This window comes from Bacillus rossius (genome assembly GCF_032445375.1).
Source record: "Bacillus rossius redtenbacheri isolate Brsri chromosome 9 unlocalized genomic scaffold, Brsri_v3 Brsri_v3_scf9_1, whole genome shotgun sequence".
Lineage (NCBI taxonomy): Eukaryota > Metazoa > Arthropoda > Insecta > Phasmatodea > Bacillidae > Bacillus > Bacillus rossius.
Window position 1 is genome coordinate 1232179 of NW_026962012.1, and position 14628 is coordinate 1246806.

Below are 14628 nucleotides of genomic sequence, written 5' to 3' on the forward strand. Positions count from 1 at the left end.
ACAATCACCAGCTGTCAAAACAATGTGTGTGTGTATGTATGTATGTATATATATATATATATAAGTAATTTGAATATGATCTAAGTATACATGTATATGTGCATAACATTTATGATACCCAATGGTAAAAATATTAAAAAATAAGTTTGTTAGCTAAAGAAATAACATATAATTTAAAGTAAATTTTTAGGAGAACATATAAATTTACAACATTTATGTAAGCAATAAATATCATCCTTTAGTACAGTTCAACACAGTTTTCTGCATCTGAAAAAAAAAAGGATTGTAAATTATACATATGGCTGTCCATCTAAGCAATCTGGAAAAGACTAAGGATTGAAGGTTTAATAAAATTAACAAATTCAGATGAAAACATTTAAAAATGAATTTTCTTCTTTTATTTAATAAACCCCTACCATTTTGCCGGTTAAGGCCACAAATAAAAATATGGTTATATACATTTTCCTGAGTATACTTATTAGACAAAATCATAATTTTATGAACAGTAAAATTGTGGTAAAGAATTGACAGTAATTTCTATACCACTTATATGCATTATTTATTTGTGGCCCTGGATGGGGACTGGCTTTTTGTTTTCCAAGTAAGTTCACTGAAAAATGAAGAGACACAACAAAATAAAATGTTTCACATACACCTATACGAATCCAGAAATGAAATTTATTATTAATTTTATAATATGTGTAATATAAAGTTAATACATAAAGTTCCAGTAATCAACATACTTAATGGGAATGCATAAAAGAAAAAAAAATGTTTCAAACCCCAATACTTACAGTTGCCCAGGTGTTTATTACATACAGACCTCAATAAGAACACCCGGGTAAATCATCAAGAGGAACTGCCAGTACTTCACTGTCTCCATCTACTTGCTGTGTCGTAACCTCAAATTCTTCGCTGTCACTGTCTTCACTTGAACTATCCTCGCCGAGGTGGATGATGAGTGGAGGAATGGTGCCGCTGTCTATGTGGACTTCTCTCTCCCAGTCTGCTTGAATTAGCTTCTCCACGTGATCCACACACCTCGCCCATCTAAAAAAATTAGTGTATACAGTAAAACCTCTATATAAATGACCTGTTTATAGCAAAAACCACTCTATAACAAAATATGTTTGTTTCTGTCAAAACGGCATAGTTTATTACATACAATTTTGAACTCACTCCACAAGAAACTATTTTTAAACACAACAAAACTCATTTAATGTGTTTTCCTCAACTATCAAAGCTATTATTTAATACTTGAAGTAACATGTTTTGTTTTATGTTATCTGAAAAAAAAAATTTTGAGTGGTTTATTAAAGATATAATAAAGCTGTAAATATTTTCTATGTTATCAATAAAGGCTTAGAATGCATATGATAAAATATTTATTTCATAACTTTTGTGTTTGTTTTTGGTTAAAATTTGTCCCAGACAAAAACAGTGAGATATAGCGAAAATTTAATTATTTGAATAGTTTTGATGATTTACTGTATATGTATTTCACTATAATAACATAACTTTTGAAAATACTAATGTGCAAGAACTACATGTGTAAATACCTATTCAAGTTCGCTAGATGAAAATATTCAAAATTCTCTACGTTGAAATTTTATCTGAATATTGAAATCTGCCTACAGCACTGAACCCACCATAACTTTAAAGTCATTGACACAAGATTAAGCATAACAGAAAGTAATATCACAATTACTAATAAATACAAAACTATTTATGGAAATGAAACAATTGCAAATGGACTGCAATTACAAAAAAAAAAAACCTTGCAAATAAGTCACCACTGTTAGATCTAGAAACTACACAGATATGTATGAATCACATGGGAATAAAATTACAAACACAAACACGAACACAAACACATACATGCAACACATTTTCAAAACGACAACTACACAAATTCAAACCACTTATTTTTACCAATTGTTTTAAAACTGTATTACTGGTACATGAATATACACAAAATGATAATCACACTATACACACACTAGCACACAAAGTTATCAAAAGGAATGGTAGGACCAGGCTGCTAGGCAACAATACTTACGTATTATGTAAAAATGTATGGTAAGGGTTTTGCTGAAGCTTGAGGAATGTTCTACAGGAAAATAAAACAATTTCTACTTCAAAAGGAATACCCCATTGGTCATGCAACATGAAAATACCTCTCTGGTGTGGAAGCATCAAGAGCCTCTTTCCAGATGGCTGCAACTGCATCATTGTCAAATCTCTTGGCCCGCCCCACGTTACTATTGTAATGGTGTTTACATTGAGCCCAAACTAGTTCGATTGCATTATAGTGGCAGTGATAGGGTGGGAGTCGTAGAATTTTGTGGCCATAGTTACAAGCCAACTCGTCTACCTCATATCTGAAAAGTGTGTTAGAACAAGGCGTATACGTAATTTTTTGCAACTATCTCACTTTTAAAGAAATGCTGTAAAAAAAACGAAATAATATACCGTATTCGGGGCTTGTTTTGTTTAGCTATTCTCAGCAGCTCCACTTTCAACAAATTATTTTCATGTTTTATCTCATTCTTCTCCAGCCACGCGATCAGTGCATCCTTGGTCCAGTTCGTTGTAGGTGTTTTCTCAACCTACGTTATGCCAACATTTAACTAAATACTCAAGTAGCTGATAAGAATTCATGACAGTAGAACCCTGTTACAATTTTACTGCTTATAAAGTTTTCCTGCCTATAATGTATTATTTTTCAAGTCCAATATTTTCCCTATAAGGACAATGTATTTAATTCCTGGATATAATGTTTCACAAATTATGCGTTTCGTGCTTGTAATGTTCACTTCATAAAATTTTAGAAGACGAAAAAAATTAAAAGCCTTTGTCTATACTGTCTATGTATATGTGTATGTTAGCAGTTAACTGCCTGTTGACACCCTTGGAAAACAAATAAATTCATAAATTTTTAGCCATTCTGTGTGTTTTCAAATGTATTCACTTAAATCACATGTTCAAGTGGCAAAAAAACTGGACTTAAGCATTTCCACTGTAAACACTGTCGTGAATTATGACAATTATACAGAAATGAGACAATTTTACAGCAATGAGACAATGTGTAAGTAAAGACAAAGCAGATAGAAGCTGGAAGCACCATGATGTTAAAGAAAAATTGTTTTTGGCTTGCTACAAGCAAATTGGAGCATCAAATATATCTTTATGCAGCTTGTTGAGTCCATTGGCAATAAATCCACACTAAAAAGTACTAAATTGAATTTCCTGCTTATGTTTTTTTTTCTTGTAGCCCCTTAAAAACAAATTATAACAGGGTTCTACTGTACTTATGCAAAGCAAACATGTGTTTTGGCATATTGTCGTAATGAATTTCTAAATTTAACAAAGCATGTTAGTTTAGTGACTAGAAATTTTTTTGAAAATATTATTTTAATTTATTAAGTAGGGCAACAGAGCATTCATAAAGTGGGTCCTTTTACCAAACAAGTAATTATGTCATTTTCAAATGCTATTTGCAATAAAAAAATTTTATTTGGTATTTCAAACCCTCTACTAAATTAGTTTGCACTATGATGTAATTCAATTACATTATATATATATATATATATATATATATATATATATATATCTGTGTGTGTGTGTGTAATCAATTTCAGCTCAAACATTATAGTTTATAAAAATGTAGTGTAGGCATACTATTAAGATAACAATTATTGCTGGCAAAATGTATTAGTCTTGAATATTCGTACTTATACACATGTAAATTTTTCACATTACAATTTGAGCAATAAAAAGACACTGCTTTACCATTGCACATACCTGGGTGCTGTGATATGAAGCATTGTCCATTATAATGACACTGGGTTCCTCCAGATGCACCAACATGTCTTCAAACCACATCAAGAAAGTTTCCCCATTCATCTCGCCATGGTAGTCTGCAGTCTTCTGACCTGAAACAAAAAGTAATCCTGCTCCTGGCACAAAGCCAGTGCGCCCTCCAGCATTAACAACAATAAACCTTTTACCATCTCCAACAGTACGTCTCTTCGCAGATTGTAGACTCTTGTCCTGCCATGACTTTGATACAGTTCCTGAAAAATATATGAAATGGAAATGAAATACTTTGTATTGGACCACAGAACAAATTTTCAAATAAATTAATGCCTTGCCTCTCTGGAAAATCCATGTTTCATCAACAAATATGAAATTGGCACCTCTTTCTTTTTCTTCTTTATACTTTCTCAAGAAATCTATTCGCTTCAATACTATGTTTTCATTCTCTATCAAAGCTTTTCGTCCATCAACAGTTGTCCATGAAAATCCCATCTTCTTTAACAATTTATGAAGATTTGATCTTCCACCATAATAATCTATTTGTCTTTCCCTGATTTCTTTCAAAATGGTGTCGACTGTAACATACAAACCTGTAAATTTATTGCATACATTAACAATACATGAAATAACAGAGGTACACAAAACTAAGCGAAACCACAACCCCGTAGAAGATAATTTAAGTGCACAATTTACATTTATTAAATAGTTTTAATAAACTTACATTTCAAAAATACTTTTAAATTAATTTAAATTTTGTAGTTTGCTTAGATGAATTCTACATTGCAGTATTTTTGTCTGCAATGATATGACGATTATATTGCGCGTTTGTATTGAAGTTGTGTAAAACATTATTATTTCAGCATTCAATTTAGCAATCAATAAGTTACAAGCTCTACACTGTGTTATAGGTAAATGTTTTGTATCGTGTATCCCATGTGATCCCTAGATCTTTATGCATGAACCTGTACATCCTATTGATCGTGTGGTGCATGCTTTTTTTCATTTATTCAGATCAAAGATCCTGAACATAATCAAATATTGTGGTATAGCAAGAATAATTATAAGTTTAATAAAACATATATATTTTCATTATTATTCAACTTTAAATCATAACTCATTACTACATCACAGGTTTTTAGTTTTGGTTTTGTACAGGATTTTTAAACGTAATAAATTAGAAAAGCAAGCATCATCAATCACAGGATCAATATTTGCAGGATCATGCGATCAGGATCAATGTATCGAATCGGATACGCGATACTAAACTTTTACTGTTTTATAACCTTCTGTTACTTCATACACTAACACACAGTTTGTCTGGCTAAGTTGTGTTTTCATATGATACTTCATTACAATGAAGTAGGCCTATTGTTTATAAAATAACAATACCCCTATATTTTCTAAAGGGTTAGGCGGGGCATGACACTATTTTGCAATAGAATATATATTGTACTGGACCCTGCCACACAGTACAATTTAGCCAATTAAGTATCCCAATTTTTTTTAAATAACCATGCTTGCTTAGACCACAACTCACTAATTTGTAACCAATTACTGCTAAAGCGCACAACTGGATATTATTGATACTGGAAATAGTCATTATTTAACCTTCTGATACATCATAAAAGTTGAGGTTATTTAATATGTATACTGTGTATAACGATATAAACATTACTTGTAGTTTTAGAATGTAACAATTTTCTTTCTATCTTTAACCTAACCTTAAAAGGACGTGTACCTATTTCATATGTTGCACAATATTCTATATATCAATACCATATCAATAAAGAAACCTAACAAACCACCCAAAAATGTTAAGTATTTTTAAAGGACAGATGATATCGGGAAAAAAACTGAACCGGTCAATCTGCATATGGATATATGAAATGAATACAATTAAGTAGGGCCTACCCCAGTGATATTGAAACTACTCTTCAGTATCAAATTTTTACCTTCAGCGTACATCCTGTAAATTGCATTCCTGATTGCATTTACTGTGAAATCGTCGACTGTGTCAAGTGACTTTCCTTCCTGTGGCCTTTTTTTCCTCTTTTTTCCTGGTGTTGAAACTTCTTCAATGTCTTTCTTGTAGTACCTAACCAAAAAAAAAAAAACATTTGTCATAACACTTTTCCGGGGACCCGTTCACAATACGCAGTTAGGCAGTGTTCCAAATATGGCATTTTGTCACAAATATTTGCTTTGTGGTCACTAAATGGAAACATGACAGACTTTGTCCACGAAATTAATGAAGTGTTTTTTTATTTATTTTGTGATCTCCCAAACAGATGAAAAACTAATTAAATGCAAATTATAAAATCACTCCCTTATGTTATAGTTAAACCTATCATAAAGTTTATAAACATCGTTATAAACAAACGTGTATCACACCCATAAAAATACTTGAAAGTGCCTATATTGTTATTGTTAGGACCTGAGTAGGCCTAATATGATTTTAGGTTAACTTTTCAACAGAGACGCCACATGGCGGTGTTGTCTCACACCAAAAAATATAAATTGGAAATAAAACACAAAAAACCTCGTGAGTTAAAACACAGGCCGACAATACTTAGGACACAGTCGATATTTTTTTTACGTGCATGAAAACGAAAAAAACCTACTTACTTGAGAACAGTTGACTTTGCGATGTTGAGAAGAAACGCGGTCGTCTGCGTAACGTCACATTTCTTCAAGTCGCCTTTCCTAATTAAAACATACAAGTTCTGAGCGACGTTAATGATGTCCATCTGACGCTGCGAAGAAGTAGCTTTCCCCATTCCGGAACCAATTACCATTACAGCAATCACAAGAACCACACAAAATATCAAAACGATAACAAATTCCATCATTACAATAGTAGATAATAAATAATATAACAAAGTTAAAATACACAATATTAACACAAAATCCTGAAACACAAACTGTACGTTATTTCACGGTCAGTAATATATTAAAACACACTGCAATATGGCGTAATCTGTGCAGACTGCAAACGGCTGAAAGAGAAAACAATCAAGTGACTATTAACATTATTAATGCGCGACCACGGTTTCGGCACGTAATATTTTTTTACCGTTAACATAACGTTTTTATTTCACCAGAGATTTAAAAAAATGTTCAAACTTAACAAATACCCACACAAATTCTTAAATACACGCGGAAAGTCAAAAAATATATATTTTGGCTATGGAACTATTTCGTTCTAATCATTGCCAACACACCACTTCTCTCACTGTTTCATTTACACACATGCGAGATCATTAATATTAATAATACATAGATAGTTACTTTTTTTGTAAAATTTTATTTAACATCATTATACGGTAATTTAGTGTTAATGCATGTTTAATATGCATATGATGGAAAGTATTTTTGCAAACGAACCAAACATGCTGCATCCTGGTGTGTTTTTTCAAAGGTTCGTTTAAAAAAGTAGGAGGTTACCGTGGATGGACTATACATATTAATACGTATGTATTGGCTTACATTTAGAGTTAGATCAGTGGAATAACAAAAAAGACTAAATTAAAACTATGCTGAAAAATATCGCGATTTACACAAAAAGGTAAAATTGCTCTAACTTTACAATGATTGAAGATAAAATAAAATTTTTTGGTTTTTCTTAAAGAAAATTTCATTCTCTACAACTTTATTTCTACATGACCTTTACGTACAACGAACGGATAAAAGGTTATCTAGTCAAATATGGCAAAAAAGTAAGAAAAAACATTTCCCCCCTAAAAATTAGCACATTTGAACGCAAATATCTCATAAACTATGCGAGATAGAGAAAAATTGAAACGAATAAATTTTGTGGAAAATTTTATCAGCTTTATTTTAGAATAAATTGGTATTTTCACTAGAGCGTATAGTTTCCGAGATATAAGAGAAAAACCGAAAAAAGGGACCTTCTACATGCCCCCTTCCCACCCGCTCACCACCTAGAAGTGGGGACTTTTAGTATGTTTACCTCCTTACTAGTCCAAACAAAGTCCTAAAGTCAAAAATTGTGTTCCTTCCATTTCCCTCTACAACTTTTCATTGACTGGACTATAAAATGAAAAAAACTAAGGTGGCATGTAAGACCTACACTTAAGGGGTCCGTCCACCTGGAGTTGTGATCGCTAGGATGGAAATGAGGATGCTGTAAGGCCGGCACTGGCAACATCCCACATGCCTATACACGTAAGGCAGTCAGCTGCAAAGCATTATATTCGCAGTGATGGTCGTAACTTCAGGACTTTGATTGGCAACAATATATCCTAGACGTTGGTGCGTATTTAAGTTTAATACACGATTTTTGGGTACACTCATGTATCAACAGCAATATTTAAACACTGAAGAAAAAAAAATTCTTTGTTGAACTTCTTTAAAATTTTTGATACATTTACTGAAAAATATAGATTAAACAAAAATAAATATCTAGATAGTTGGAGACCGGACTAGCCTGAAACTTGTTTACATGTTTCGTGGGAAAACAGATTTGGGAGTACATGAAGTAGTATGTAGTTTCCTGTCAAAACAACTCACTTTTCAAACATTCCGCAACGCAGCACTAGGAACGTCACTCTCTTTCTACTTTCAAGATTGTAACTCCATTGAATCGGGCTTCTGAGTGGTCATGTTACCGTGAATCAAGTACTATTACAGAAGCTAGGTGATATTAATATTTTTTTGAATAAAATGTTTAGGTGCATCTCAAATACGAACGTAGGCAATATAAATGTAAGTTATTGAAATATACGTAAATATGTTTACTTTGGGCATACATAAAATCATGTCACATTTTTCCTGGCGCAACAGTTCTTCATAGAAATATTTGTCGTTACTTTTAAAATAAAGTTGAATCGTGGAGAGGAATTATTATTTTCTTTTGAAATATAAATACTAGTATGAATGTAAGGAAGGTAGAAGCATATTATGTCAAACCTCTTACGCGACATTCTCTTCCAAGTAATAAACGATAACCATCATGTTTCGTGGTCTCACGTTTCATAATAATCATAACCTTCTTTGAATATATTTCTTGTAATGGGGAAGAGATTGATTTTAAGAAATTGAATTACATATGCCATTTATAGTTAAACAAGTAACGGCTTATGTCTACGAAATTATTTTGAAACAATAATCCATAATCCACTAAATAACAGATAAATCAATAAATGTTTAAAGTATATAATTTTAATGTGCCCACATTTTTATAAACAATAGTCTTGAGTTTATAGAAAACATTTAGTTGTACACGTATTGCCTCGAAGAAACCTTTTTCAGATTACTTCCATTTTGTCGGTAGGTACCTAACTTAGCTCCGATTGTTCTCTTTCTTTTTAGACATTCAAAATCAATATTACAATTTTAAAAATAATAACAATTGTTTCATTTCATCAACCATTTAAAATAAATATCAAATACCGCAATAAAATAAAAATAATTTTGGGCTACGCAATTTCCAATACATACAGTTTATTGTTATTTTAAAATAAAATACACGTGATGTGGTGCACTTTGTTTGTGAACTTCGCCTACTTAAATTACCATGACATGAAAAATGATACCCATAGTTGTTTTTTTTACACATTCAAACACAAGTCTTTAATACAACTACACGATTACTAGTGCGGATACTACATTTCGTGCTTGGAGAGACAGCGCGTTCTGACGACACACTGAAATGAAACTGCTTTGATCTGAAGGAAGCTGTGATCTGGTGTGGGTCAACCTTCATACTCTTCATCAAGAGTGGAGTGGAAAAGTAAACGGGATGGGACAAAATACAAATATATATATTTTTTGATCTTCTTGTTTTATTTGAGGTTTGATTCTTTTATGAACTGATCCACGTGTATTTTTTTTATCAAGGCGAACAGAAATGGGTGGACCGGGATTTGAACTCATTCCCCCTCGCTCGCCCTCGCTCGGCAACGCAGACAACCAGCGGCAAAGCAAGGCAGTCAGGTGGGAACAAGGACCACTCTTTGAAGGGAATATCACCGGGCGTCATCCCTGCTACGAGAGCTGGAGGTGAAGGAACCACCTACATCGTCCCACACCGAGGCAGTCAGGGCCAGATTCATTCGCACATATGAGTGAGTATTGTATTATTTATCGAGCACAAATATTGACTGCATTTCTGCTTTTGTCTCTAAAAGTCACAAACTTTAGCTGGACTGCTTGGACTGTTTAGTCATCGTCTATTTATGTCATCGAGTGATATTAAATTTGTAATTAATAAAAAAATTCCTTGAAATTAACATACATATATATTTATTTTTTATTTTATCCTGGTATTAAAATAATGAGTATATTTACAATTTTAAAAGTTTGCTATTATTTTGGGCGACCGATGTGGCCATCTTGTCGTAAAACTTAGTATATATTTTAAAAGGCACAAGTGTTGAAACTAAAACAACAGAAGCAAATTTTAACACACACTGAAAAATATAATAAAAAACACAAAAATTTATTCAAGTTTAATGTTTTAAAAATATGATTTTTTTAACTGAAATTTTATTCGATATTAGGTTGTTTTTCTAAACTTTGTGAAATTTGTATTCAGTGTTGTTATTAAATGTTGTTCAACAAGTTAATAGAGCTAGTGTTAGTGATGTCTGTTACATAGTTATAAATGAGATTGCTCGTTTTATATACGTATTGTTATACATTTCACAACATTATAATGCATTTATTAAAGTTTTTTTTATAAATCAATGTCTAAATTAAAGTATAAAACAATCTCTGGAAAAATTAACAGAATGAACTCTGTATCGCTATGTATAAAGGAGACACGCGCTCTTAATGAGTGTAAGCCAACCGCGAGAAGTCGCGTGCAGGCGAGTTGCTGGTAGCGGTCTTGCGAACGACAGTCCGCAGACGAGCTTCTGTCTTGATTTATCCCGCGGTCAGGTCTCGATCCATCACAGGCCCGGCCCCGCCGCGTGAATCACGCCCGTGTCTGGTCCCGGAACGAGCATGTTTGCCTTGCATTAGGGAGATGGGGGCCTTCGACCCGCCGCCAGATGCGCCCCGCGTCCGTTCGGCGGCGGCTGCTGCTGCAGTCACTTAGCTGTGCCTCCGTGCTTTCCCTCGCCCTTTAGATGCTGGCTGTTTGCCTAACACGGAGGCCACGTTGGCTGAGTAAGCCGACCTCCGTAGCGTAGTTCGGGTGCACACCCGACTTAACGGCGCGAGGGGTTCTGGGTAAGGCATGGGCGTACATTTGTAACCGTTTAAATTTGTCGTCGATATGTCAAAGTCGATAAAACGGCCACACGAAAATGTCGAACTATAAGAAATAATAAGTAAATAAAGGAGGGATGGTTGGTTGGCTGGTGATGAACATCACTAGCTAGCCAAACATTTAAATCAAACAAATAAAAAAAAAAAAGTGGCGCAGTTGGATGCTCGCCGGCCTTCGGTGCTAAGGGCTCTAGGTTCAAGTCCGATGAATTCGCAGCGTCTCAACTCGTCTTAAAACAGTATAAGGTCTTTTAAAACTCTCAAAAGCAATCTTTCTAACTTTAAATTACAAGCCAAAAAACTATAATTTAATTTTAAAATCATGTGGTCGACACACGCTTCACACCAATGTGTTTTTTTTTCTTCCAGTCGGAGTCGAAAACCAATTTTTTTTTTCGCAAGTGGGAAACGTGTTGGACGTTCTCGTGCACCTGTAGGTTTTCTCGAAGTGCTCCCGTTTACCGCCGCCCAGTCGTTCCCTGAATGCTCCGTCAGCATCTCATCGCCTTTCGTCGTCTTTGACGACTTCGCAGTAGAAAAGACGTTAAAGTCAATTCATTGAATTCCATGTTGCCCTTGAAATTGAAGATTTCAGTATCTTTACTTTAAGTTATTTTGTTTATTTTTTCTTTCCGACTTTCAAACATGATATGTTCATCAGAGATTCTTTTATATAACATTATTTCCAGCCTAGTCTAAACTGCAATATATTTACAAATATAATTTCTACAAGCTGTTTCCGATTTTCTGTTACAAGTTTATATTTTGTGTACGACACTCAGTATATAATTTTAAGGCTAAAATTGGTGACAGTGGCGCACCCAAACAGCAACCATTGGAAACAGAGCAGATGACACTGACTCTCCTGGCAATTTACACCGAAATTAAAGTTGGGAAACTCTTGTATCGATTCGTAAAGTAAAATGATGAAGCCTCCTGGCAGAATACACTGCCGTGTTCTGCCTGAGACTTCGGAAATTAAAGATGGAGGCTGGTAAAGTCCGTGGCAGACAACCAGGCTTATACCTCTTGAATATCCAGCAAGCGAAACATTTTACAAAATTATTGAAAAAAAAAATAATAAAATGGCCAACGACAGTAGACTCAACAGATGACACACTGAGATTACGTCACAATTCCTAACCTACTCGCTTAACAAGCAATTTGACACATTCAATGACAGATATAATGGCTTAATATTCCAAAACGGCCACTGATATACAAATGTGCAAATGTCGTCATGTAAATTTGTTCAGAATGCTCACAATTCCCCTACTAACTACTAAATTAGTTTGGGAAAATAAAAAAATACACACAAAAAGCTGCTTTAAGAGCATAGATGCACAGTATTTGTATATAAGTGGTTAGTCTCTCGATGAATCCTTAAACTAGGTACCTGTGTAGTTATTGTAATGCACCACGCGTCGAGTTAAGGAAATCGGATCGCATCGGTCTGTATTCGCGCGGGCTTTCCGGGATAGAGGTCTTGTCCCGCCACTTTTGAAAAGCGCCAAAGAAAAGGGTCGAGTGAGTGGAAGGCGAGTGTTATCGAGGTGTTGGGAATTGCCGCGAATTCGCTCTTGGGGGAGAAGGCGCCATCCTGCTTTGCTCTTTCCGCGCTTCCAGGGTAAAACTGGGAAAGGGGGTAGCGTCTCTTTTTAAGTTCCTGTGGAGGGTCTGAGGGCCTGAGGATTGAGTTGCGGCGGTGTACCTGGTTACGCCCTACTCCCGCTCTGTCCCTTGCAGGCCCCTTGGTCCTGGAGCGACGGAGGAAGGGGCGGAGGTTGTTCAATTTGTCGCGAGGGACGGTGATTGCGTCAGGGCGCCGGAGCCGGGGCGACTCGGGGAAACAAGCGCCGCACGTGGGCCGCGTTGGTATTCCGGCGCCGCGCCCAATCTTGCCACGTCGGCGGCCGAATGCTGATGCGGGGTGGGAGACCTGACATTCACTCACCCCGAGTTAGACGCCAGTGCGTGCAACTTCGCATTTTTTTTTATGTGTAACATCTCAGCCCTCGGTATAGGCCTACGGCATTCGTTGGAAGTGATTTCGTGAATGGAACGGAAATGCGTAACCACGGTGCTGCCATCTGTGGCGGATGGCGCGAACGAAAGTTCGCAAAGACAAAATTAAACTTTATACTATTAACAGTGTTTTGAAAAAATTCACTGTCGAAAATCAAGCCAATAGCCGTTTTTTTTAATTTATTAAAGTCTGTTTTGCTTTTATCGTATCCGTTTCATTATATAGTTTAAAATTTCGCTCTGCAAATTGAATGATTCAATAGTCGACGTAGCTGCTCCGGCAGCGAGTTCTAGCGGCGGGTGCGGAAATTACGTGTGATTCGCGTCTAGAAATGGAGTTGAAAACACAGTTTGCATATATTTATTTCTCTCGGCATTATTTTTAAGGATTCTACATTAAATTTCGTGTCCGAGTTTCGTATTATAAGAGTATTTACAACTTGAGAACACATGAATTTGCTCGTTACCGAGGTTAGATGTTACACATCTCTGGCGAGTACTGAAAATACACAATCACATTTTTTTTTCTGCAGTAAAAATAAAAGGCGAGGTCTGTTACATTGAAATAAAAATCTCACAAATATTGTAACTTCTTATTCTTTCCGGTGTTATAGGTGTACGGACGTCTAGGAGATCGTAATATGATAGGTCAGTTACATAAATAATTCGTATTTAAATTTTTGCCAAAATTCATTATTTATTTATTTTATCAAATTCTGGGTGGGTGGCTGGGTTGGGTCAGCGACATTTAAAAATACCTTAAATCATGAAAAAAAATTATGAATCATCACTAATGGTGTTTTTTTCCCCGAGCGTGAACTTGCACGAGCGATATGTTGGGGGAACTGTTCGGAGATCCAGTGAACCTTAAGCTACGCTTAAAACAGGGCTGCTGTCGCCGCGGGGAGGGACTGTTCGCGCTGCTCTCGGCCCGACCCTGGGTCGTGCGAGGCTCGTCCATCGGTCACGCTCGCTGGTCGAGACTCCGAGCCCAGGAGCCGGCCTCCACAGGGCGTTCTGCGTAGCGTCCAATATAGTGATTAAGTGACGAGTTTAGTATAAGTTGTTTATTCGTCTCTTCTTTCCTTAGCTTTTACGCTCTGCTAGATGCCGAGAAGGTTGTAAGTGTAGCCACCCCTCCAACAGGGGCGCTTGCGTCCCTGCTTGCAAAAAAACCGAATCGGACAAAAAAATAATAATCAAAGTTGACCAAGAAACCACTCAATTCTGCCCCGACCTCTGCCTCCTGTATTCACCTACATTGCACCCCACACGACTGTGAGCAAGGATTTCCCTGTGCCTATGCAGGTTTTATCTGGGTCCAACTATACTATTTTCCTTTTCAACGCTGCCGTAGCTCATGCATTCGTTCGGCACTGGATATATTCAGTCCTTTTATTTTTAAATTTATTTCGATGCGAGCTTTCCTCTGACTTGGTTTTCTATAATCCCGACCATATTTTACTTTTCAATTTAATACAGTTTTAACGTTTATTCCGACGAATATGTTTTATCACTTTGGGCCCTAGTAGTGATCTGCAAGTTCTT

At 35.5% G+C, this 14628-nt stretch overlaps 1 protein-coding gene across 3 annotated transcripts; it reads right to left on the bottom strand.

The window, feature by feature from the left end:
* Positions 1 to 372: 372 nt before the first annotated feature.
* LOC134542639 (uncharacterized) lies at positions 373 to 7273 on the bottom strand. Of its 3 annotated transcripts, XR_010076835.1 has the most exons (4): positions 5772 to 7273; positions 3805 to 4409; positions 2178 to 2609; positions 373 to 1050 (listed from the first exon to the last, which is right to left on the bottom strand). XR_010076835.1 is itself a non-coding variant. In XM_063387043.1 (3 exons), exons 1-3 carry the CDS (start codon positions 5941 to 5943, stop codon positions 937 to 939), a joined length of 891 nt encoding a protein of 296 aa, XP_063243113.1. In that variant the 5' UTR covers positions 5944 to 7273; the 3' UTR covers positions 373 to 936. The 3 variants fall into 3 exon arrangements, 2 of the variants coding, with proteins under 2 accessions (XP_063243113.1, XP_063243112.1); XM_063387043.1 differs by lacking the exon at positions 2178 to 2609; XM_063387042.1 differs by lacking the exon at positions 373 to 1050 and having other exon boundaries at positions 2036 to 2609.
* Positions 7274 to 14628: the final 7355 nt, after the last annotated feature.

Bases quoted from the DNA above. Each gene is read 5' to 3' on its own strand.
- LOC134542639 (XM_063387042.1), bottom strand. From the start codon at position 5,943: ATGACAAATGTTTTTTTTTTTTTGGTTAGGTACTACAAGAAAGACATT. The intron at 4,410-5,771 runs GTAAAAATTTGA...ATAAATTTACAG, and splicing joins TTACAGGATGTACGCTGAAG to GTTTGTATGTTACAGTCGAC. The intron at 2,610-3,804 runs GTATGTGCAATG...GGCATAACGTAG, and splicing joins CTTCATATCACAGCACCCAG to GTTGAGAAAACACCTACAAC.